We start from the raw sequence: 20,958 nt of genomic DNA on the forward strand, positions 1-20,958 counted from the left end.
CTGGGTCACAGCTGCTCCTTGTACCATGTGTAGCCTTACGCCCGTATGGCACAAGTGACAAAATGTTGAACAAGAGATGGCGAGAGCATGGCCCGGCATCTTCCACTCTGAGCATCAGGCAGGGGCGGCGGCGATCTGGATTCTCATTTCCGGCGGCTGGGTCCTATTCGCGGCGCTGGAAACCCGCTGTATCTGGCCCTTCTCAATGGCGGTGAGGTCCGTGATGATACGATACCTACCTACCTACCTACCTACCTACCTACCTTACGACAAGGCGGTACACGCACGAGAACTTTTGTCACCCTACCGGCGACAGCTACCCGACCAGCGAAAAGAAAAGCCCAGCGGTTATCTGCTGGGCAGTCCGGACCAGAGCAGAAGGTGAAACACAGTGTTGATTTCGGATGCAACGCCCCGAGCCAGAGCCTGGTCGGCTGCCAGATCTTAGACATCCCATAGTGAGGTGGGGCAGGGAAGAGGGCGTGTCTCTTGTTGTTGGAGACACGTTTTTCGGATTTTTCAGACGAGGCCGATAGCGCCTTGCTTCGACGACATCTCAAACTGAGCTGCTCTGGGTGGAAAAGCCGTTGAGATGACGGCATCCTGCTCTGAGCCAGTGCTTATTTAGTAGCATTCCTGGCCGGCCTCCACCCCGTGCTCCTCAAGATGTCCTCCCATGATATAAGCCCCCCTCTTCCGGTTGCCTCTGGTCTGCTCCCAAGGTATAAGCATAACCAGATTGCTGGGAACATATACACTAGATGGGGTGTGCAAGATGCTGCCGCTTTCCGCAGCTTTGTCTTCCCTTACGCAGACACCCGCGGTGGGAAAGCTCAAGAGCCAAACAGAGAGCTTTCTTGACCGGCAGACCGCAGAAACGCTGCTGCAAACGCCCTCATCCGAGCTCTGAAAGTGGACGTAATAAAGCTTTGAAGTTACGGGAGCGTGGAAGAACTCCGGGGCCCTGTTTGTGCATCCTCAACCATGCGAGCGTCTCTGGTAGGCAGGTAGGTAGGCAGGTAGGTACCTTAGCTACCAAACCCGAAAACACAGATATCGCGGAGGACGGAGAATCATCAGGCCGACTCTCATCTCCCATTGTCGGACCGCTATGGAGATGATGGTTTCCGAAAACATCGCCTTGCATCACTGGTCTCTTCAAGGATTTTCCCCCCTCCCACCAGCATTTTTGTGATTGCGGTACAGATTTGCTTCGGCGCCGAAGCAGACAGAGGGGATCACGACAAATCAGCACTTTGCGCGAGCTCACTGGTTGAGATGGCCCAAAGTACAAGTACATACCTCTCATTAACAAATGCTTCTTCCCAGCCCCCCCCGTACCCCCCTACCCACTCCACTAGGGTGCGGTTATCCGCAGCCTTGACTAGGATGTGCTGCCCAGATCGCCGACCAGGATGCGGTCCCGATTACTTCCTCTCCGATCTTGGCTCCGGCGTGTTTCGTTCGCTGCTGGGCAGAAAGGGGAGGCATCATGATCTGCCGCCGTCATCCCCAAGCCGGAGAGGCGCAGAGGCCACGAAACGGTCTGCTGCTGCCAGGGGGGGCAAGGAGAGAAGATGACCTAGCTCCTGCTGTCGCGGCCTTTTCCGATCCCTTCCGTGAGGCGGTCTGAGTCGATCTCAACGGCGGCCCGCGTCAGACATGTCCGCCGGCGCCGGGCACGGCAGTCCCCCATCATCAATCGCCATCTTGCATTTCACTCAAAGCATGATGCTGCCTTAGTATGCCACCCCGGCTTACCCCTGGCGGGCGTCTTGACACGTCTCTAGGGTCTCTTCCCTCCTGTTCTTCTGTTACCCCAGAAATGAAAATGGTGTGCAGATGCAGCAATATTTTTCAGCTCAGCATGGTGCAGCCGCGCCAGCTACCTACCGTGTCAGGGGCCGCCGCCAGCAAAGCAAGCAAGTCACTGACCGCCTCACGTGTGTGTGTGGGTGGGTGGGATCCCGCACGACACTGCACGACACACACGTTTGCCTGCCTTTTTTCTTTCTCTTGTTGATAAAAAGAGAGTGAAGAGAAAGGGAACCAACGCTCGAAACTAAACAAAAGCCTGGCTTGGCGATCTCTTGCCGATCATTGCTCGTTTCTAGCCCGGTACGTTGTATTTGCTTTTCAGGCCAAGGCCGCCTTGGCACAACCCAGTCGCCCTTCCAAATCGGGGGGCCCTGTCTGTGTGATCTGTGATCTACCGGAGGATTTGCGCAGGCTTGCAGCGCGGTCGGCCAGCTTCTGCTCCTTCGGTCCCATTTTGGGCCAGGGGGCTTGGACGGCGATGTTGGACCAGGGGGGGTCGTTGACGGATCATCATTGCCAAGAGGCTAGCCAAGCTGCACCGCATCGTGAACTTTGGGGGAGGAGGAGAGCTGGTGGTGGTCTGCATCGTTACCTGTCAGCTGTCAGTGACGAAAAAAGCCGTTGCTTTTCTTCCCCCCTCTTGAGCATTCCAGGTCAGAGCTGACATACCTTAGGTATGTATGTACAGACAGCGCACAGAGCGCCGCCGCCCACGCATATGTTTGTTCTCTAGTGTATGGGTGTATAGTCCGGCCGAGCCTCGCCCCTCTCACACTCACCCTTGTCCCTTGCCGGCGACTTGGATGACGATCCCCTCACTTGGAGCCCAGGGATTGGAGCCAAGGGGCGGAGCGGACGAGGCCAGAGGAATTGCAGATTTCAACATCTTTGCCCCGAGCATTCTTCCCGCGATGAGACAGGCCAGCCTAGATTAGCGTATCATGACGGAGATTTCCGCATCATTTTTTCTTTCCTCATCAGAGGGCGTCATTGATCGTCCGCCATCCACGGCCCTGGGATGGGGCGGGGGTTGCTTTGGTGATGCAATCTCTAGCTTATCATGCCGATCATCCAAAACTTGTAATTGTTGCGCGCCTGCTGGAAGCTGATGTCGAGCCTGAGGAGCAGATAGGTATGCTGACTGGCCCGGGGTGGAATCTGTTGATCAATATGACGCAGTGATTTGACAAAAGCCTCAATGGAATGGGAACACATCGCTTGCCGGCGCTGCCGAAACATGAAGCCGACCAAAAACGGAGCATAATCCTTCGTTCTGTGAAGTGGAAGATAGGTGTCCTTCTCTCAGATTGGTAGAAAATCTCCTCGTGATTCAAGACTGTCTCAAGAGTCTTGCCCGCCTTCTTCTTTGTCTTCCGGCAGTCAGTCAGACACCGGCAAACGGGCGGCGCAAACGTCTCCGCAAGTCGGCTTTGGGTTCATGTGAAGATTGATTCTTGAGAGAGCTTCCATTGTGACATCCGGACAAAGGTCCGTCATGAACTAGCTACGTATTGTGCCTGCTCACATAATCACATTATATTTCTTGCCTGTAGGTCTCTTGGACAACATCGACATCTGGCCCAGTCTCACCCACCTTCTTATACTCCTTTGCCACGTTGATCCTCCTATCCACACCCACAAACCACTGACCCTCCCTGTCTTGGAACCACCCGAACGAATAGCACCCCTCGGATGTAGCCAGGCCCAACGCCGTACTGTCTCTGACATCGTGTAGCAAGTGCTCCCCTCGGCACAAGTAGACCATCTTGGAGACAAGAGTGTTCGGCCTCCGAGGCGCAAAGACACGCCGATATAGTAGAGCGTTGAGGAAGGCGGCAAGTGAGATGAATGGAGCGATATAAGAAAGTATCTGAGCCAACAACGCAGGTCCGCGCAGACATCCGGGCACCGGCGCGTATATCCCTTGTTTTTTGACTATTGCCAAGGTGGAGTCCCAGAGGGGGTTGACGAGTAGCATCATGAGCTGGAGGTTGAGAGATCCGCCCAAAGCCATTAGGCACAAGTTGGAGCCCGCGGTTACTTGAAGGAGGGTCGAACCTGGGGCGTATCTTTGTCTTAATCGGCGTTAGCTATCAGGAGATACCTTTGCTTACTCGTGGCAGCATACCTACCTGATTTGTTTCAGACTGTCATGGCTTCGAACCCGAGGCTCCTTGGACTGACGACGCGCTGTTAACGAGGCAAATGGCAGGATTGCGCTCAAACTGCTTTGTATTCCTGACCAGGATGCGGTATTGATCAGCAGCAGAGCTGTGAACAATGGCCTCAGGATATCCGGGTCGAAATCATCCGGAGGAAAGGTTGTAAGAAGAACAATGGGAAGGTAGACACCCGACACCATCAGTTGCACTGCCCATACAACAGGTGGGAATAGGTTGAATGGGTGTGCGTCGAGACTTGTGTTCCCAATCCCAATGGTCCGGGGGATGGATGCCGTGTTTGGATCTTGAGAGGCCACCAGCTCTAACCGCCGGTGCTGCTTGTAGGAGAGTCGAAACCGGCAATGCTGAAGGGCTTCTTGCAGGGCTCCGCTGTCGGCATGAGATGGGATTTTCTTCAGCATAGAAAGAAACTGGGGGCTGTCGCATAGCAGGCGGGTCAAATCCTCAATGGAGGATATCTCAGATAATAGGCCCGACCCCCTCCTCTGAATAATGGCTAGACCAAGGCCGCACACAAAAGAAAGAAGGCAGAGAACCTCGAGTACGCGACACCATGATTCGTGCATGAGTACCACGACAGTCGTGTCACGACTGTACGCAGGCCAAACCATAGTCCACGCCAGCCGAGTGAGCAGCGGCGACAGTGTGAAAGTTGCAAAGTAAACAACCGAGGCGAGGAAGACGGTCCAATGGTGGGCCATGGCCGATTTCACCGGCACCAAAAAGGTCATCGTATTGATGTACCCCATTGCAAGCGAGCTCTCAAGTCTTGCACCCTCGGGCCGTGATAGCTGGTAAAATGGCTCGAGCTGACAGGTTCTGGCGTAGACGACCTCCCACAGCAGCCCGTCGACAAGAAAAAAAGCCATGGCTGGGTACTGCCAGGAGGCATATGACGACGAGTCGTCAGTCTTGAACTGAAAAGGGGCCGACTTGTGCTTCTGGAGAAGGGTTTCCAAGACAATAAATGGAACAAGTTGAAGAATCGCGAGGATTGCGATGGTGAGAGGCCGAACTGAAACCGGCTTCCAAGTTGCTGCATAGCGGGTTTGTTCATCCTCGGATTCGACATGAGCTGCGTGATCTTGTGTGACTGGGAGAGGCCGTTAGCGTTGACTAGTTCATAGAAGAAAGTTGGTTGGTTGACTTGCCCCCTTGAGATTTCTCTTGGGAGTTACTGTTCTCTTCACCTCTGGCCATTGTGGATCTCTCGACTCTTCACCAGATAGAATGTATCAAGAACTGTGTCTGCTATTGACCCAAACATATCCAGGTGTTCTCGGTTGCTTTTGGACATTTCCCAGAAGGAAAGACAGTTTAAGAGCATTTTGAACCCCGCGTCCAAAGCTGCCTTGTCACCCAATACTGTGCCTTGAGCCAGCCACTATTTCCAGCTTTGGTGCACGCCCAGAAATTCTGACAACATCACACCAATCAACAGCCCAGTCACGACTTCAGCTCAACAGCAAGACTACGTACGTGGCTGATAACAGTCTACATAGGTATACAGTAAGGTATCTAGGAAAGCCGAGTTGTCTGGCTGATGAGTATATACTTGTTTCCCTGCAATGAACCAATCCAAAATCGAGTTTCCCCTCAATTTTACCAGCAAGCATAGGGTTTCCCATTAACCAGTATTGCCATCAGTGTCTATTTCTAAGCAGCATCCATCTCGGGGTCAGACAAAGGGGGCAACAAGGGGTGATAAGGGGTAAAAGTGCATTGTAAACATACCTATAGCCGTCAATCCGGGCAAAGACAACTAGTTGTGAGAAATGTGATTTCAAATTACCTATATTCGATGTCCCTCTCTTTCTGCATGATGTGTAGCTATGAGGACGAGAGAAATGCTACCTCATTCGTATCCGGTGTATCCATCTGCGACTTTCAGAAAACTGGCTTTTCCGATCATCAAACTCACTCTTCCATTGCTCCTTACGTACCATGGGAAAGCCGACTCAAGCCAAGTACCGGTGACGGCTCGGAGCGGACATGCAACGGCCGCGCAACTACCTAAGGAATCTTGACCAAACAACAGCAGCCCGTATGCGCCAAATTGCAATGCCATTTCTAGAGGCTGTGTCTGTGCCGGATTGAGCCTACCACCTTACACCCTGCAGGAGCTGATCGGAAAGGGGCTCATTCGGGAGAGTCTACAAAGCAGCCGGCTCGACTTCCACCAACGGGAACAAGCTGGTAGCGATCAAAATCATCAACATCCACCGCGCAGATCTGAACATGAGCCAGCATCACTCCGATGGGACCTTTGGCGCAAAGTGCAGCGGTGCGATTTTGGAGTTGCGGGCTTGGTCAAGGAGCGAGCTGACAAGAGGAAGACAGTGACTGGGACGCTTCGGTGGATGGCACCTGAGCTGTTTGACAAGACGGTGGAGTATGGCAAAGTCCACAGAGGCACAGGTACATCCTTGGGACTGAAACAGCCAGCCCTACCAGTGTTCTGTCGGGTCTTGTCGCGAGCTTCGAAGAGTGAGAGGCCCAGGGAGGAGACCGAAAGTCGCTGCTTTCCTCTGCCGGTGCAGAAGCCTTTCTTGGCTGTCTAGATCGGAGCCAGCAGGACTATCTACCGCGCGACTTCCAATCCCGACCTCAGAAGCTCTTCCCTGACCGAGGACGAAGACGATGAAGGTACCTACCATCTGCAAGCTATCACCCGACAAAGCCACATTCACGGGAGGGACCTCCCAAGCCGAGGGAACCATCACTTTGCATCCCCACTGAGCAGCCCAAGGCGTTCTGCGATGCACAAGAGGTGGTGGCGCCCGAGGAACAGCTAATATATCACTCTAAGCCGCGAGAGCCGAGTTTATGTTTACCGAGGCGGTGATGGGGGATTGTTACCGCTTGGGAAGCGGGACGCCCAAGGGAGGTGATGCTATAGGTAATAAAGGGACAGATGCTTGATAGGCGTATCAAAAGACCCGAGTGCGAAGAAGCCATCAATGCATTGACCTTCTACCTCTACATCTCACTTCCCGAAAAAAAAAACAAATTATACCCACATCAACCTCCCCCTCTCACATCATCCCAAAAGCACAAGCAACAGCCGCCACCCCAGCCAACGCCGCCGCCCCCCTTATGCTGACCCCCGGAGCAGCACTCTTACACTTGGACAGATCCGTAGCCTTGGCCAAGAACTTGACCTCGGCCGAGTTGGCCCCCGCCAATGCCAGCGAGGGCGTAGCAGCCAAACAATCTCCAACATCAAGAATGCTCTCCAAATTCTCAGGACGAGCAAAGTAATTGTCCAACGCGGTCTCATAAGCAGCCGCAGCTGACGACACCGTGGCAGGGACGGAGCGCACGAGGGCACAGACGTCGCCTTTGGAGATGACAGAGTTGAGGTAGGTAGAGTACGCGCCTGTCGGGGTGGGAAAGGCTGAGTAGAAGGAGGTGACGAGGGCTCCGCAGGTGGCGCCACCAGAGGTCGTGGTTGAGAGGGTGGTACCCGGTGGTGTGGTGGTGATGATGGTGATGGTTTCGGGGGTGCCGTCGCTGACGACGGCTTGGGACTCTGTGAAGATGGTGCCGGAGGGTTCGGGCTGGCTGTTGTCAGGGATGGGGGTGGTGGATGGGGCTTGGCGAAGAATGACTTCGTTGGCCATGGCGCTGGCGGCCAGAGTGGCGGTGAGAAGAAGGTTCTTGGGCTGCATCTTGATGATAAGGTAGGTGGGAAGTACCAGGTGTAGTAGGTATTTGTCTAAGACTGTGGGTGCCAAATAGGTGAGATGAAGGGTGCGAGATATTAGTGGTGATGTGAAGCTGGTGCTGTGAAGAAAGAAATCATGACGGTAGGGTGTCCTTATATACCTTATCCTGCAAAACACCTGTGTTTTCATCATGAACAAAGCATTATGATACCTATTTTGAATTATGGCTCACCTCATCCTCACCTTTCCAAAGATCATATAATGCTCTCCAAATCTGGCATTCCTGCCTCTTCAAACATCTTCGTAACAGCCTCACTAGGTATTGGCTTAGTTGCGGCTGAATCGTGTCTGATTGGAATCCCCTGAACCAAGCAATTTCATTCCATCAGCATCAGCTGGCTTTGCCCCAACGCCTCGTTTCATGTTTCTTTGGCATAATTCTTGCAAAATCAAATACTATCTACCTTGACTGTATCCTACAGCTTCGTCGAAGGCCTCCTCAAAATCTTGGGCTGGCCTTGATTTTCTCGAAATTTTGAGGTATTGGTGAGTAGCTTCGCAGCCAGGTAAGAATGGATACAACCATTGAGTCAACCGTTGGAATAAGTGTGGGAGACCAGGATCTGCTTGACGTGGTTGACTAGCTCGTGGGTGGATGTGGCACAGGGTCAGACCTGAGCTTATGAAGCAGCTAAATTTGAACGATCCTGCTGACTGAGGCCGTTCTTTCAGTCCTTGGGTTCTCCCAAGTAAACATTGACGAGACCCCAAGTAATCCTCTCAAAGAATCACCTGCAGTACACATTAGTGACAATTTTCAGCCAGTTTGATGGACAGGTTTGTCTCTTGTCAGGGAAACCCTAACCCTACCATTTGGCTCGACCCCTTGACTCCCCCTGAACCCCTGAATCTCGTTCTTAGAATATCTACCGGGAATATTGGTAATTGAACCGAGCCATGAAGTTAAAGATAGCTTGCATAAAGTTTGATTTAGTGTCCTATCTGTTGTGGCATTGGCTGCACTCTTCTGGAGCCGTTGTCATGCTTAGCTACCTACATGTACCCTAACCCAGGTGTTTCAATCATTTCCAACCCCCAACTTACTGTGACCGCAGCTTCAACCACCCCTCACACATCGCGTGCCGTGGAACTCTGTCTCACCCATCACGGGACGAACAACAAGAAACAGAAACACAACTGATCCGAGATTCCCCGCTCTGTCTCTGTCGAAGCCATGGGGTTTCATGTTCCCGATTTCCTTCGACCATGGCGGGCCACGCGTCATGCAGATGAGCTTCAAGTTGGACGCGAAGGGCTCGAACCCCTGCTGGCTTCTTCACTCTCCAACGAGCCTTGTTTACCTCGTTTCAGTGAAAGCAGCGAAGGGATAATGAGAGATATCGACCGTGATGCGAATGCCGTGGTGACAGCTGCCGAGGTATGGTCCACTCTCCTTCTCTCAGTTCTCGTCATTTACTTTCCCTTACCTCTCTGACACCGCCCAGAGCCGCGCCGTCCGCCGCAAAATAGACCTCATCATCCTCCCCCTTCTCATCTGGGTGTATTTCCTCCAAATTCTTGACAAGACCGTCCTGGGCTTCAGCGCCATCTTTGGCCTGCCCGAGGACCTTGACCTGCGCGGCAACCAGTACTCTCTCGTTGGCGCCATCGCTCCGATTGCCCAGCTGGCCATCCAGCCTGTCTCCTCATGGCTTATCGTAAGGGTGCCGCACCGGGTGCTGATGCCAGCCTTGGTTTTGGGATGGGGTCTGGCGCAGACTGCCACTCCGTTTTGCAGGGACTTCACCCAGCTCATGACTGCGAGGTTCTTTTTGGGGGTCTTTGAGGGGGGGTGTTTACCGCTGTTTAGTGTTATTACTGGGCATTGGTACACGAGGGGGGAGCAGCCTTTGAGAGTGGCGGCCTGGTATGGGACCAATGGGTTGGGGACCGTGTTTGCAGCTTTGTTGTCGTTCGGACTGGGGAGGGTCGGGGAGGGACATGGTGGACTTAGAGGGTGGCAATGGTGCGTTTTCAACCCTTCAGGAACCCAAGCCATTGGATCGCTGACCCTGACTCGCGGACATGCACAGGATCTTCTTGTCTACCGGAATACTCACAGTCATTACCGTCCCCTTTGTTTACCTCAGACTGGACAACGACATTCACTCTGCTCGGTTCCTAACCGAGTCTCAAAAGATTGGGGCGCTGGAAAGAGTAAGAGGCAACCAAACAGGCTCATCCTCCACAAAAGAAAACTGGAAATGGAAGCAAATACGAGAAGTCTTGTTAGACATCAAAACTTGGTTATTCTTGGGAATGGCACTGGGAAACAACCTCGGGGCTCAGGTCACCGTCACGTTTGGTCCCCTCATCCTCTCCGGGCTTGGCTACAATAAATACACCACCACTCTTCTCAACATCCCATTTGGCGTCATGCAATATCTCGTCATCATGTTCACGGCCTGGGGGGCAGTAAAGCTGAGACTTAAAGCCCCGACCTTGTGCGCCATGATCCTCATCATCCTGGCTGGGTTGTCGACTCTGCACACTCTTCCTCGCAGTCAGAATCAAATAGGAGGCCTTTTGGCAGGATTCTACTGTCTTGCTTTCATCTTTGGCTGCAACACCCTGGTTGTATCGTGGATACTGGCCAACACAGCAGGTCAGACTAAGCGAGCAGCCGTCATGTCCTTGTACAACGCTGCATCTTCGACCGGAAATGTCGTCGGACCATTGCTGTTTCAGACTCAAGATGCGCCGGCTTACCTGCCTGGTTTGCGAACCACGATGGGGGTGTTTGCTGCCATGCTTGTCATTGTTTTGGTTCAGGTTGGGGTTTTGGCTGGACTCAACAAGAGGCAGGAAAGGATACGAGTGGGAAGAGGAAAGCCGGCGCGGGTAGGGGACGTGAGCGTGGCAAGATCCGATGCAAGAGTGGGAGAAAGAGCATTTGATGACTTGACTGATCTAGAGAACGACGAGTTTGTGTATCTTTACTAGAACAACAGCACGGGAGAGCGGAGGAATAGAGAAGACAATGGCATTAGACATCAACTACACACATTGGATTCGTCTCCCATAGCAATCTACATAATCTCGATCTGCACTAGAGGTAAAAGTAGCAGAACTCCCCGCCAGTGGTGGACATGACGTTGGCAATGGTGGTCGACGGGGCAGCATAGCCCATGTCAAGGACCTCGGTCAGGGGAGTCAAGGGGGAAGGGGGCTCGTTGGCCCAGCTCTGGTGGGCATAAGGACCAGAACCCAGGTCGGTGTAGCGGGTGGTGCTGAAGGAAGAGCCCAGGGCCTGCCACACGGCCCACATGCGATCCATCTGTCCGTGATGCACCCAGAAGGCGGGATCGCCAGGGGAGGTGAAGAGATCACCGCCAGGATCACCACCGATGTTATAGTGCATGCCTCCGTGGGGGCCGATCTCCGGGGTGTAGGGGACACCTTCGGAGACGTGGCGGAAGGCATCAATGTTGGGCTGAGAGAGGAGGGTGAGGACGGTGGTCCAATTGGCGTAGCGCTGGTTCATAGCCGGGCCGATGTCTCTCTTGAGACCACGCGGGTTGTAACCAAGACCACCGAGAGGACCAGCAGGCACTCCCTCCAGACCACCGACGGGTCCCAAGTTGATGGTCATGTTGGCGAAGGGGCCGGTCGTGACATAGCCGCCTCCGAGGCCGGCGGGAAGCTGGATGTTGCCGCCGCCGACGCCGGGAGGAGGCACGATGACGGGGCCATCATGAGGGATGTACTCCCCGTTGCCGCCGAGACTGTAAGGGTCGCCGTTGAAGAGGGGGGAGTCTTGAGGGGCCGATGAGTACTTGGGCCAGTCCCAGTAGGGCTGAGACCCGTTGTAGCCGCACTCCACACGGAGAGCCTTCTCGTACTGGTAGACGTACCATCGATGCCATGGCTGGAAGTTGCCGCTGAAGTGGATGTTGAGGGTTTGCTGGATATGGGTCACGATAAAGTCATCGAACCGAGACCTTGCTCCCGGCGCGACACTGGCAGGTGTGAGAGGGGGAAGGGTCTGGAGACACTTGACAGCGTTGACGTAGGCGAGACGTTCAGAGGTCGAGAGAGAGCCACTGGTTGTCTGGTCAGTGGTCCGAGGAAAGATCTTGAATGGTAGGAACTGGGGATGATAAGATCGACTTACTACTCCCGACGAAACCGCAATTTGTCAACTGTGCAAGATGGCGTGAGCCCGCGCTTGCGCATCTTGCGCTCATTGAAGGCGACCTGGTTGATGACTTTCGCCTTGGCTTCCTCAAGCAGCGAAGTGATCTGCGATGGCTCCTCAGACGCGAGGTCCTCGACCGGGGTGTCTCTGGACTGTGGGACGACATGCCCCTGAACGGAGACAGCTGCCAGGAGGACAGATCCAAGAATGCTGGCGGCCTTCATGTTTGGCTGATGGGTGATGAGGAAAGGATGGGCGTTCGTCAACGGGGAAATTGGAGCGCTGCAACGTTTTCGCTCTGGGTGAAGAAGGGGGAGGGCGTGATCATAAATACCACCGGTGGAGGGAAGATATGAAGTTGGCCCGATATGGCATGCTCGGGGTCGAACCCAACGAGTGGTTCAAGTGTTCAATAGAACCAAATGCCGAGTGAAGGCTACTGCATAGCATTCTGTATCGTGCATAGTATCATCGAAGTGGTCCATTTTCCCACTGTGCCCCTTCATGATGCCTGACCTCACGATTCCCTGCCCGTGGTCCTGGATTCAGCCACCAGCCAATGGGCACCAGCGAAAGTTGCATTTTCGCTGGGATTAGACAGACAAGGCCAGGGTGGAAATTCCCAGATCCCAGGGATCCATTCCACTTTGAACCCTTGTTGATCCCCGACCGTGGGTCTTTTCGGCCAAAGAAGAAGGCAGGAAGGAAAGCAAGGACTTCAAGTTGCCAGCAGGTGGTGAAGAGTCGATGCAGAGTGTAATAAAACAACATGAGGCGAGGCCTGACAGATGCCAGCGCTTCTCTTTCATTCCATTGTAGGACCCGAGACTGGTATTCCATTTCAAGACTCCTTCCAGATGCGCATGACGATCCAAACTGGTGGGGAGAAGGACGGAACAGCAGGGGCGGCAGTCGTTGCCCGTGTCTGCACTACCTACTGCAGGCTCTTATTCCCGTCACACACACTAGTGTACCTATGGATTGCCACTCCACCCAAGACCCGGTACTAGGGTTCGGTCCAATCAAGCACACAATTGCAACGACCATGATTCATTCAAAACTCCATCCAGCGGACGACGATGTCACCGGAAAGGGGCGACCGGGTGGTGAGGTGAGAGTCAAGACGGAGAGTCCCTAGCTCAACCGTGATTAGTTGGGCTGAGAAGGGTCTTGGGGGTGTGTTGTAATCTTCTGATACGATGCTTGACCGCGACCAAAACCTGCATTGCTTGCGAGCCAGAGGGACTCGAGCACTCCGGCCTTCATGAGGTTGGGAATTGCAGCTCCCACAGGTGCTGTGGTGATGGGAATAACGAGAGTCAACATTACCCCTGACACCCCGGTACCTTGATGACCTCCGTCAGTACAAACTGTCGGTGTGCAGAAGGACCTTGCAGAACACATGCCGGCATCCAACTGTACGTTACCTAAGAAACAAACGAGGTTGCAGCCAAACGAGCGTTGAGCCAGGTCTCTGGAGTGGACCCTGGATCGTCAGTCTCGTTTATATCATCCGGTTCAGGAATGAGAGAGGCAGAAGAAAAGAATAAACCTGGTCACCGGGTCCATCTTGGCACTGCAAGCAAAGACGAAGGATTGAAAGTTCTGCAAAGTCCTCTATGGTGTATGTAATAGGATCCCTTTGTGATAAGTTTGATTGTCGTGTTTTGGCCCGGGTGCTGTTCCGGTGTCCCGGCTTTCACATGAGGGATGGATGTCTTATCAAATCTCTTCTCATTGAAACAACACACAGGTTCTACCTTGACCAAATCAAGCATGTGGTTATGTCTGGATGCCTACTTGAGGCGCATGGCGACAGGCATTGCCTCGGAGATGCTGCTGAAGATGACGACGGGGGAAGAAATGATTGACAGCGGGGACGATGCCCAACAGACCATGTCGATAATAAAGTTTCTCGTTTCTTTTGCCTGACGACGTTCATGCTGTCTCAGATCATCTTGCCTTGTTCTTATTCCCTGTCAGCCCCAGGTTTGTGACATCTTACATATGTACAAAAACCTTCTTTGAACCTTCTTCCCTTTTCCTTCGGGTCCGGACATTGTCGATCGGTTTTCATATCCATGTCCACTGAGGGGCCTGTGACTTTTACTTCATCATCATGGCAAGCAGCAACGGCGTCTCGCTCCCTCCCGACGAGAATAGGGGTCCCGAGATCCTCGCTATTTGCGGTACGCTGGTGGCTCTTTCTGTGCTCATTGTAGGCTTGAGGATATGGGTCCGGGCTCGCATGATCGGGCAGGTCGGCATCGACGACTGGACCATCATCACTGCCACGGTATGTGTTTCTCCCCAGCGATGTCGACCTGCGGTCTTACCTAACCCTGACACCAGACGGTCATTTTTGTGGAGATGATGATCATCATCCCGCAGGTTCACTATGGAGCAGGACGACACGTCCAGTACATCGAGCCCCCTTCCAACGTCACGAAGGGCCTTCATCTCAACTTTGTCACCCAGCCGCTATGCCTCATTGCTCTTTGCCTGACCAAGGTAAGCGTGGGCTTCTTCCTGCTCCGCTTAACTCCATCCAAGAGGTTCCGAAGATTCGTGATTGGCATGATCATCTTTACTGTCCTATCTGCAACCGGAAACTTCTGTATGTCACCTTCTACCTTTCTTTCATTCCTACATACATCGACATGTGAAAGTCCCTACTTACAACGTACCTATCAAGTAACTGTCTTCTTCCAATGCCAACCCCTCGCCTTTACCTGGGGGGGTGTCAGCGAAGGGAAATGCATGCCTCCTGATAACCTCAAGTTTGCCGCCTTCTTCAATTCATCTGTTGCCGTTCTGAGCGATATCATTTTCGCCCTTTTACCGGTCCCCATGTTATGGAAGGTGCAGCTCAACTGGAGAGTCAAGAGTGCCGTGGCGGCTATCCTGGCCTTGGGTGTTTTCGCTGCTGTTGCTGCCATTGTCAAGATTACCTTCCTGGGGTCTTACGGAAAACACGGAGACTTCCTCTGGGACTCTGCGGACCTTACCATCTGGTATGTACCTACCCCGACGTGGCCATACACTCAGCATATCCTTCTGCTGACCACCTCGTCCACGTCTCCAGGACAACAATCGAGATCTGCACCGCCATCATCGCCGCCAGCTTCCCATGCCTCAAGCCCCTCTTCAAGACCTTGTTCGACGGCTCTTCAGCCCGCATCAGCGGCTACGGCTCCGGCTACAAGGGCTACGTCCGCGACACCAACAACGGTACAAAGAGTGGCAACAGAAACACACTCCGGTCAAAGGGCACAGTCACGGTCACCGCAGGCGGCAACGATACCGAGTTCGAGCTATATGGTGGCAAGAAGTTCTCCTCGGATGTCAAGGCTGGCAATGCTTCCAGCACGAGTATGGGTTCTGAAGCAAGCATTCTCAAGGAAACCACCAGAGGGGACGGCATCACCAAGACAACATCGGTGTGTGTGTCTAGTGTCAGGGACGAGGAGACGGGCAGATGAGCGTGTGTCCCGCCTGGTTGACAACGGAGTATGAGTATCGAAAAGGGTCACCATGCAAAATAGAGATTCAGGACGCTTCTCCCATCACACTCCATGAGAGCTTATTTCCTTTGTGGTATTTTTTTTTTTACCTCGGCACCTTACCCAACTATCTACCTAGGCACATAAAAAAATAGATGTGGCGACATTACTAGATGCAGCCAATCATTATTTCAGCCACCACAGGGTGGCATTCCGTCTCTCCACTGATACCTTGAATTGCAGAGACACTTGTACGTCCACCTGACGCAGATTGTGGGCCACTTTGGCGCGTCACAGCTATGGGGAAGTTGAAGACGGTGAGGAGGGGATCGAGGTGACTGCTTGTAGGATTGATGGGTTGCGGAAGGATGCACATCATGGCTTCAAGTGGCTACCCTGGTATGCAGCATGCAATATTGGGGATTGGAGGTGGCGAGGTTGAGGCAGCCAAATCAGCGGGAAGGCAAAGCAGGATCAAAGAGGTAGAACCCTTGATCTGTTGAATAAATCAATAATTCGGCATCCGCAAATGGCATCTATTCAGACAGGCGGGCTATGGGGTAGGCCCCTAGTGGAAAGTGACAGCGGAGCCTCTGTCTGAATCAGCTTATGCATGAAGCGGAAACATACTTCACCTCATAGGCCCTTTTGTAAATATATCTGCCCTTTCCAGAGGAGACAGCTACCATATATACTTGCTCAGCGTGGGGCCCTAGACAAAACGACTAGGCACACACAATCTCTTTGTTTACTTTTTCTCAGGGACACTCAGGGGAGATAAGGGGCGCACAGCCCAGTCCACACTCGTCAACAAACGGCTCAGGCGAAACGTTTCAGGGAAACAAGCAAAATCAAATTTCATAACTCAATCTCAAAAACAAAAAAAGAGAGAGCATCTTTTTCAAAAGTCCCCCCCACAAACCGGATGAGACCAGATCCAAAGACTCAAAGAAGAAACCACTTCCCCACTCATCCGCTCGTTATCCACCACTCCCTTTCCAATCCCCCTCATCCTCCTCAAGATCCCTCGGCTTCAAATTCCCTCCCCCCCACCACATCCTCGATAACATTGAAAAGCGGAGCACAAAAGAAAAGTTTCATCATCATCCCCTTTTCATCCCGCTCCTCCGTTCCTTCAGCTGCTGCAGCCCCCCAGAAGATATCCAAGTGTCCTCTCAATGAAAAGAAGAAACTTAGCGGCAGAACTGCCAGTTGGTGCGGAAGATGACGTGAATGCTGCCGTCGAAAGCGTCCACCTGTGGAAGAAATGGTCGGCGTTAATGGCCCTCGTAATTAGCCCTTCTATTCTTTTTTCTCTAATGCATTCATGATGATGATGATGATGATGATGATGATGATGGTGGTGGTGGTGATGATGATGATGATGGCAGATTAATATGTGTGTTAAGTAGGTAGGTGAGGAGGATAAGGTGGGTGGGTATCTAGTAAGTGGTGTGGTGTGTGTGTGTGTGTGTGTGTGATGTTTTTTTCCCCGGAGCCGCCGAAGGACCTTGTTCTTTTCTTTCTTTCTTTCCCCCTTGGAGATTGGTTATGGTAGAAGAGTGTGTGTGTGATGTGGAGAGAGGTAGTAGTAGGCAGGCCAACTCAGGCGCTTGACGTGGGAACGCAACGGCGCCACTTGAGCGCGAGCTTTTGGGGAGCACTAACAGTCATGGTTCCGAAGTAGGGGGTCGCAAGAGGAGTAATGCGGATCTCGGAGTTGACGTTGAGGATGGCGGTGGTCTTGCCGCAGGCGGAGAAGGCCTCGACACCGACGCCGGCGAGCATGTTGTAGTTGTCCTCGTAAGGGGCGACGAGGTTCTTCTGGAAGACGACCTCCTGGCGCGGGTCGCCGGAGAAGGTGTAGCCGGCGCGGACGGTACCGGTCTGGCCCTGGGCGAGGGAAGCATAACCGGTGAAGCGGGTCTCGATGACGGAGAACCTAGGAGGGGAAAGGCAGCAGGAGTTAGTATGTTCCGATGCGTGCTCGAAGGAGAAGATGTCTCTTGGGTCAAGTAGTAGACTTGACTCACTGGTATCCTGAGGGGAACTGCAGGTTGATGCTGATGCGGCAGTTCTTGCGGCTGTCAGTGGCGGGGCTGGTACCAGGGCCGGCAGAGACAATGTATCTGTCAAAGGCAACATCGAAGATGGTGCCAGTGGCGTCAACGTTGACAAAGGCGTGGCCAGCAGGGCAGCCAGTACCGATGGCAGTGACGCCGAGGATCTTGATGTCGCTGGCGTCGGGGACCTGAGGAGTGATCAAGGTCTGGCGCTCAATGACGGCGGCCGAGGCGGCGCCGGCAAGGAAGAGGGCGGAGAAACGCATATTGAAGGGACTGAAAGCGAAAGCTTAAAGATCTTGCAAGGTGTGGAATGAAGAGCGAAGTGGTGACGGTGAGATGAGAAGTGAGGATGAGGATGAGGAATTCAGAATCTCAAACTTGGGATGATCAACAGTCTTTTATAGATGATTTTCTCTGCATCACTTCCTCCTTCTGACCATTCCCAAGTCCTGCAGAGCTGGTGATGCTCTAGTCTGAGAACGAGGACCGAAGCAGACAGCGGACCTCGTCTCCGAGCCTTGCCCGTGTCGCCATTCCCATTCTGGCCGTCGACGAGACTGAATTCCACTCCCTCATCGACCTTCCTCGCGGCCGAGTATCACGTCACAATCAATACTGCGACCCCCGCTTGCTAGTCTCGTGATGCCGTGATATCGACCAGACTCACCACGGTGGACTTTGTAGCTCAGAATAGTGTCATGGTCAAAATAAGGTTGATTAAAAGGGAAGATCCATGTGAGTCCGGGGCCGTCAAGTCCCACTGCTGGCACATCAATCTACCCCAGAATAGCTTACAGTCTCGCTTCCCGGTTTCCATGTGCCCAGAGTCGACTGTGTTGTTATTTTTGTCGACTTTTTCATCAAAATTAATATCTGCTCACGTCTTGGTGGATTGGCTAACCAGGTGGCTGGACAGTGTCGGACTGTCAGTGTCTGTCAGGATCCGCTTGCGCCCTCATGCTGGTCGACGAGGTACGAAGCAACCTGATATTGTTACGGTGCTGTTGTGCCTGGTGCCTCGCAGGACGCCCCCGATGTATCATGTCTGCCCGTTCGGCAACCTCACAACGGCCTCGCAAGATGCAACGCTCTTGACCTTGACTATTGGTGTTGGACGACACATGGACGCTCTGGGATCCAAGAAGGCTCGCACTTTGGTAGTCGGTCCGCATACACGGATGTCCCCATCCGACTGGTTCAAGAAGGTCGACCAGAGACACTAGACTGCGGTTTGAAATTGCCTAGGCCGAATCAGACTTGTTCTTGGAGAAGCCCCCGGCATCGTGATGCTGGGCCCGGACGTTGAATCGCCAAGGTTCTTGGCCAGATGCCGTGTGTTGGTTCAAGGGTCATGTAAGGGAACTCGCGATGTTACTGTCACGACAGTCTCGTCACCACATTGGCTGGCCCTATCCGGTACCGAGAGAGCCACAATATCGGCCTCGGAAGACCACCCACCATCGGAGAATTGGGAATCTAGATGAAAAGGTTAAACTTTGTATGGGGAAACAGGTCTCCAAGCCGCCTATGCTGCCCCCTTTTTTCGGTTTTGTTTTTCGACCACGTTGAGGCAATCGCAGAGCCGCTCAGACCCGGGAAAACCGCGGGTTGGTGCCAGCCCAGTGAAAATAAATCAACTGCATGTGAAGCGGGCGAAGGGTTGGTGGTTCGTGGGTGTCATCGCTACCTGTTCTGCAGGGTTCAGTGTCGATGTTTTCATCTGCGGATAAAGTCGAACATGCTCTTGGCGCCTGATTTTGGTTGTTTCTCCCCGCAAAGTTCGTGCCTTGTACATTCGCCTAGGTGCTATTTCCAACACAGAAGGTGATTCGGGACAGGTCACGGTGCCATTTGCCGTCTAATTCTGTCTGCAGGTCACACCCAACCTGGGTCTGGCATTTGCCCATGCGAACGTCAGGTGTTGTTCTTGGTTGAGAGAGCCTCAAGTTTTGTTTCCTCAGATATACCAAGCTCGTTCAAGCGACCTTTGACAAGCCGACATACCCGGAAGTTTGTCTGTAGGACCTCAGCATCCGAGGAGGAGAGTAAGTAGCCCTCTTTTTTGTCTGCTCGCTTTGATAGCCGAGAGGCGGCCGACCTGCCAGAACCGTATACACATACTGATGGGACTACGACGAGGACAGCAGGTACTCCACAATTTCTGCAAACTCCCTGCCATGTTGCAGCTTCTCTCGCCAACGCAGTGGTATCGCCTCGGCCCCGTCCCGGGCCCCCAGGAGACCTCCCGCAATGGCGCCGTTGGTATCCGTATCCCGTCCTACTCTCACAACATCGACGAGAATGTCTTCCAACGACCTCGGGTCAAACATGGCGGCCACAGCAAGCTTGAGGGACTCGAGCACATAGCCCGAGGCTCCCCGCGGAAGCTCCTCTCGAAAGTTCCTTGCGCTCCTCGGTCCGTGGAGTGCGAAATCATCCAGCTTCACCCTATGTCGGCCCCCCTCCATCGCCCTCTGCACCTTTCCCACCGCACTCTCAACCCGCCCCCCTCCTCTCCCCTCCCTCTTCTCCTTGTCCCCAACACCCTTCAACACCTCCATGCCGGCCTGCCACGCCTCATCCGCATTCTTCCCTTCCACCAAAGCCCTCACCAAAGCATTATACACCACACAGCTAACCACACAGCAACTGTCATCATGCGTAACCGCCGAAATCCCCATACTCTCCTCCACCATCCTCCCCTCATCCCGTTGAAACAAGGCGGTAGGTACACACCTCATCAGACTCCCATTCCCCGCCCTCCCCTCCCCCGCCCCCGACTTGCTCGCATCCCCATACGCCTTGAACGCCATGATCCCCTGCGCCGTGGCCCCCCCAACATCCCTCGGCTTCCTCCCCTTCACCCTCCCCGGCCAATCCCTACCCTCAAACCAATCAACAAAATACCACGCCGCCCTTTCCACCACCCCCTCCCCTCCCTGCCCTTTTTTGTCGTTCCTCACCTCATCATAATAAGCCAGCAGCACCGCCCTCGTAAGATCAGTATCGTCCGTCGCATCCCCCGCCTTCCACCCAAAGTGCCCCCCGCCGATGATGTCTCTCAGAGGGGAGGGGAACTTTTGTTGGATCTCCTCCCAGGACATGAACTCTAGCGTCGCGCCCAGGCTGTCACCTGCGTGGACGCCCAGCAGCGCTCCCAGCACGCGGGAGGGGTCTCTTTTGTCTTCTTTTTCTGGTGCGGTTGACATGATGTTGAGTGGATAAACTCGGAGATAAACTGTTTGCGGTGGTGATCGACAATGACGGAGATAGTGATGATAAGATAGCTAGGTAGGCTCTCGGTGGTGATGATTGTTGCGGAAGGTGCAGTTCCGTTGATTTGAAAGGGAAGATAGAAAATCAGGGGACCAAACGGTGAAGCGGGGTATATGTCTACCTCTCTTGGCTGGCTTGCGTAGGTGGTTGCCTCGCATCAACGCCTCAGGCATCGCCCCCCCCACACACCGAGCTCGCGCAAAGCATACCGTTGAAGGCTTTTTAGTTCAAATCCATCATTACGTT

At 53.5% G+C, this 20,958-nt stretch overlaps 8 protein-coding genes across 8 annotated transcripts; 3 read left to right on the plus strand and 5 right to left on the minus strand.

Moving 5' to 3' along the window:
* Positions 1-3,352: 3,352 nt before the first annotated feature.
* On the minus strand, positions 3,353-5,201 carry QC762_300410 (uncharacterized protein; the record flags this gene model as incomplete). Its single annotated transcript, XM_062888356.1, has 3 exons — positions 3,353-3,893; positions 3,951-5,094; positions 5,153-5,201. 3 exons carry the CDS (start codon positions 5,199-5,201, stop codon positions 3,353-3,355), a joined length of 1,734 nt encoding a protein of 577 aa, XP_062744191.1.
* Positions 5,202-5,945: 744 nt separating this feature from the next.
* PAK5 (Serine/threonine-protein kinase PAK 5) lies at positions 5,946-6,562 on the plus strand (the record flags this gene model as incomplete). Its single annotated transcript, XM_062888357.1, has 2 exons — positions 5,946-5,974; positions 6,040-6,562. 2 exons carry the CDS (start codon positions 5,946-5,948, stop codon positions 6,560-6,562), a joined length of 552 nt encoding a protein of 183 aa, XP_062744192.1.
* A 474-nt stretch (positions 6,563-7,036) lies between these two features.
* Positions 7,037-7,624, minus strand: QC762_300415 (uncharacterized protein; the record flags this gene model as incomplete). Its single annotated transcript, XM_062888358.1, has 1 exon — positions 7,037-7,624. The coding sequence occupies one exon, from the start codon at positions 7,622-7,624 to the stop codon at positions 7,037-7,039; it is 588 nt and encodes a 195-aa protein (XP_062744193.1).
* A 1,155-nt stretch (positions 7,625-8,779) lies between these two features.
* On the plus strand, positions 8,780-10,750 carry QC762_300420 (uncharacterized protein). The gene is made up of 3 exons (XM_062888359.1): positions 8,780-9,107; positions 9,175-9,695; positions 9,763-10,750. The coding sequence occupies exons 1-3, from the start codon at positions 8,904-8,906 to the stop codon at positions 10,670-10,672; spliced, it is 1,635 nt and encodes a 544-aa protein (XP_062744194.1). The 5' UTR covers positions 8,780-8,903; the 3' UTR covers positions 10,673-10,750.
* QC762_300460 (uncharacterized protein) lies at positions 10,702-12,739 on the minus strand. Its single transcript, XM_062888360.1, has 2 exons — positions 11,844-12,739; positions 10,702-11,772 (listed from the first exon to the last, which is right to left on the minus strand). Exons 1-2 carry the CDS (start codon positions 12,089-12,091, stop codon positions 10,779-10,781), a joined length of 1,242 nt encoding a protein of 413 aa, XP_062744195.1. The 5' UTR covers positions 12,092-12,739; the 3' UTR covers positions 10,702-10,778.
* A 1,070-nt stretch (positions 12,740-13,809) lies between these two features.
* Positions 13,810-15,603, plus strand: QC762_300470 (uncharacterized protein). The gene is made up of 4 exons (XM_062888361.1): positions 13,810-14,163; positions 14,220-14,484; positions 14,563-14,881; positions 14,953-15,603. Exons 1-4 carry the CDS (start codon positions 13,987-13,989, stop codon positions 15,347-15,349), a joined length of 1,158 nt encoding a protein of 385 aa, XP_062744196.1. The 5' UTR covers positions 13,810-13,986; the 3' UTR covers positions 15,350-15,603.
* A 409-nt stretch (positions 15,604-16,012) lies between these two features.
* Positions 16,013-17,699, minus strand: QC762_300480 (uncharacterized protein; the record flags this gene model as incomplete). The annotated part of the gene is made up of 2 exons (XM_062888362.1): positions 16,013-17,312; positions 17,404-17,699. 2 exons carry the CDS (start codon positions 17,697-17,699, stop codon positions 16,976-16,978), a joined length of 633 nt encoding a protein of 210 aa, XP_062744197.1. The 3' UTR covers positions 16,013-16,975.
* Positions 17,700-19,565: 1,866 nt separating this feature from the next.
* Positions 19,566-20,645, minus strand: QC762_300485 (uncharacterized protein; the record flags this gene model as incomplete). Its single annotated transcript, XM_062888363.1, has 1 exon — positions 19,566-20,645. The coding sequence occupies one exon, from the start codon at positions 20,643-20,645 to the stop codon at positions 19,566-19,568; it is 1,080 nt and encodes a 359-aa protein (XP_062744198.1).
* Between the last annotated feature and the right edge of the window lie 313 nt (positions 20,646-20,958).

Source organism: Podospora pseudocomata, chromosome 3 (assembly GCF_035222375.1).
Source record: "Podospora pseudocomata strain CBS 415.72m chromosome 3, whole genome shotgun sequence".
Classification (NCBI taxonomy): Eukaryota; Fungi; Ascomycota; class Sordariomycetes; order Sordariales; family Podosporaceae; genus Podospora; species Podospora pseudocomata.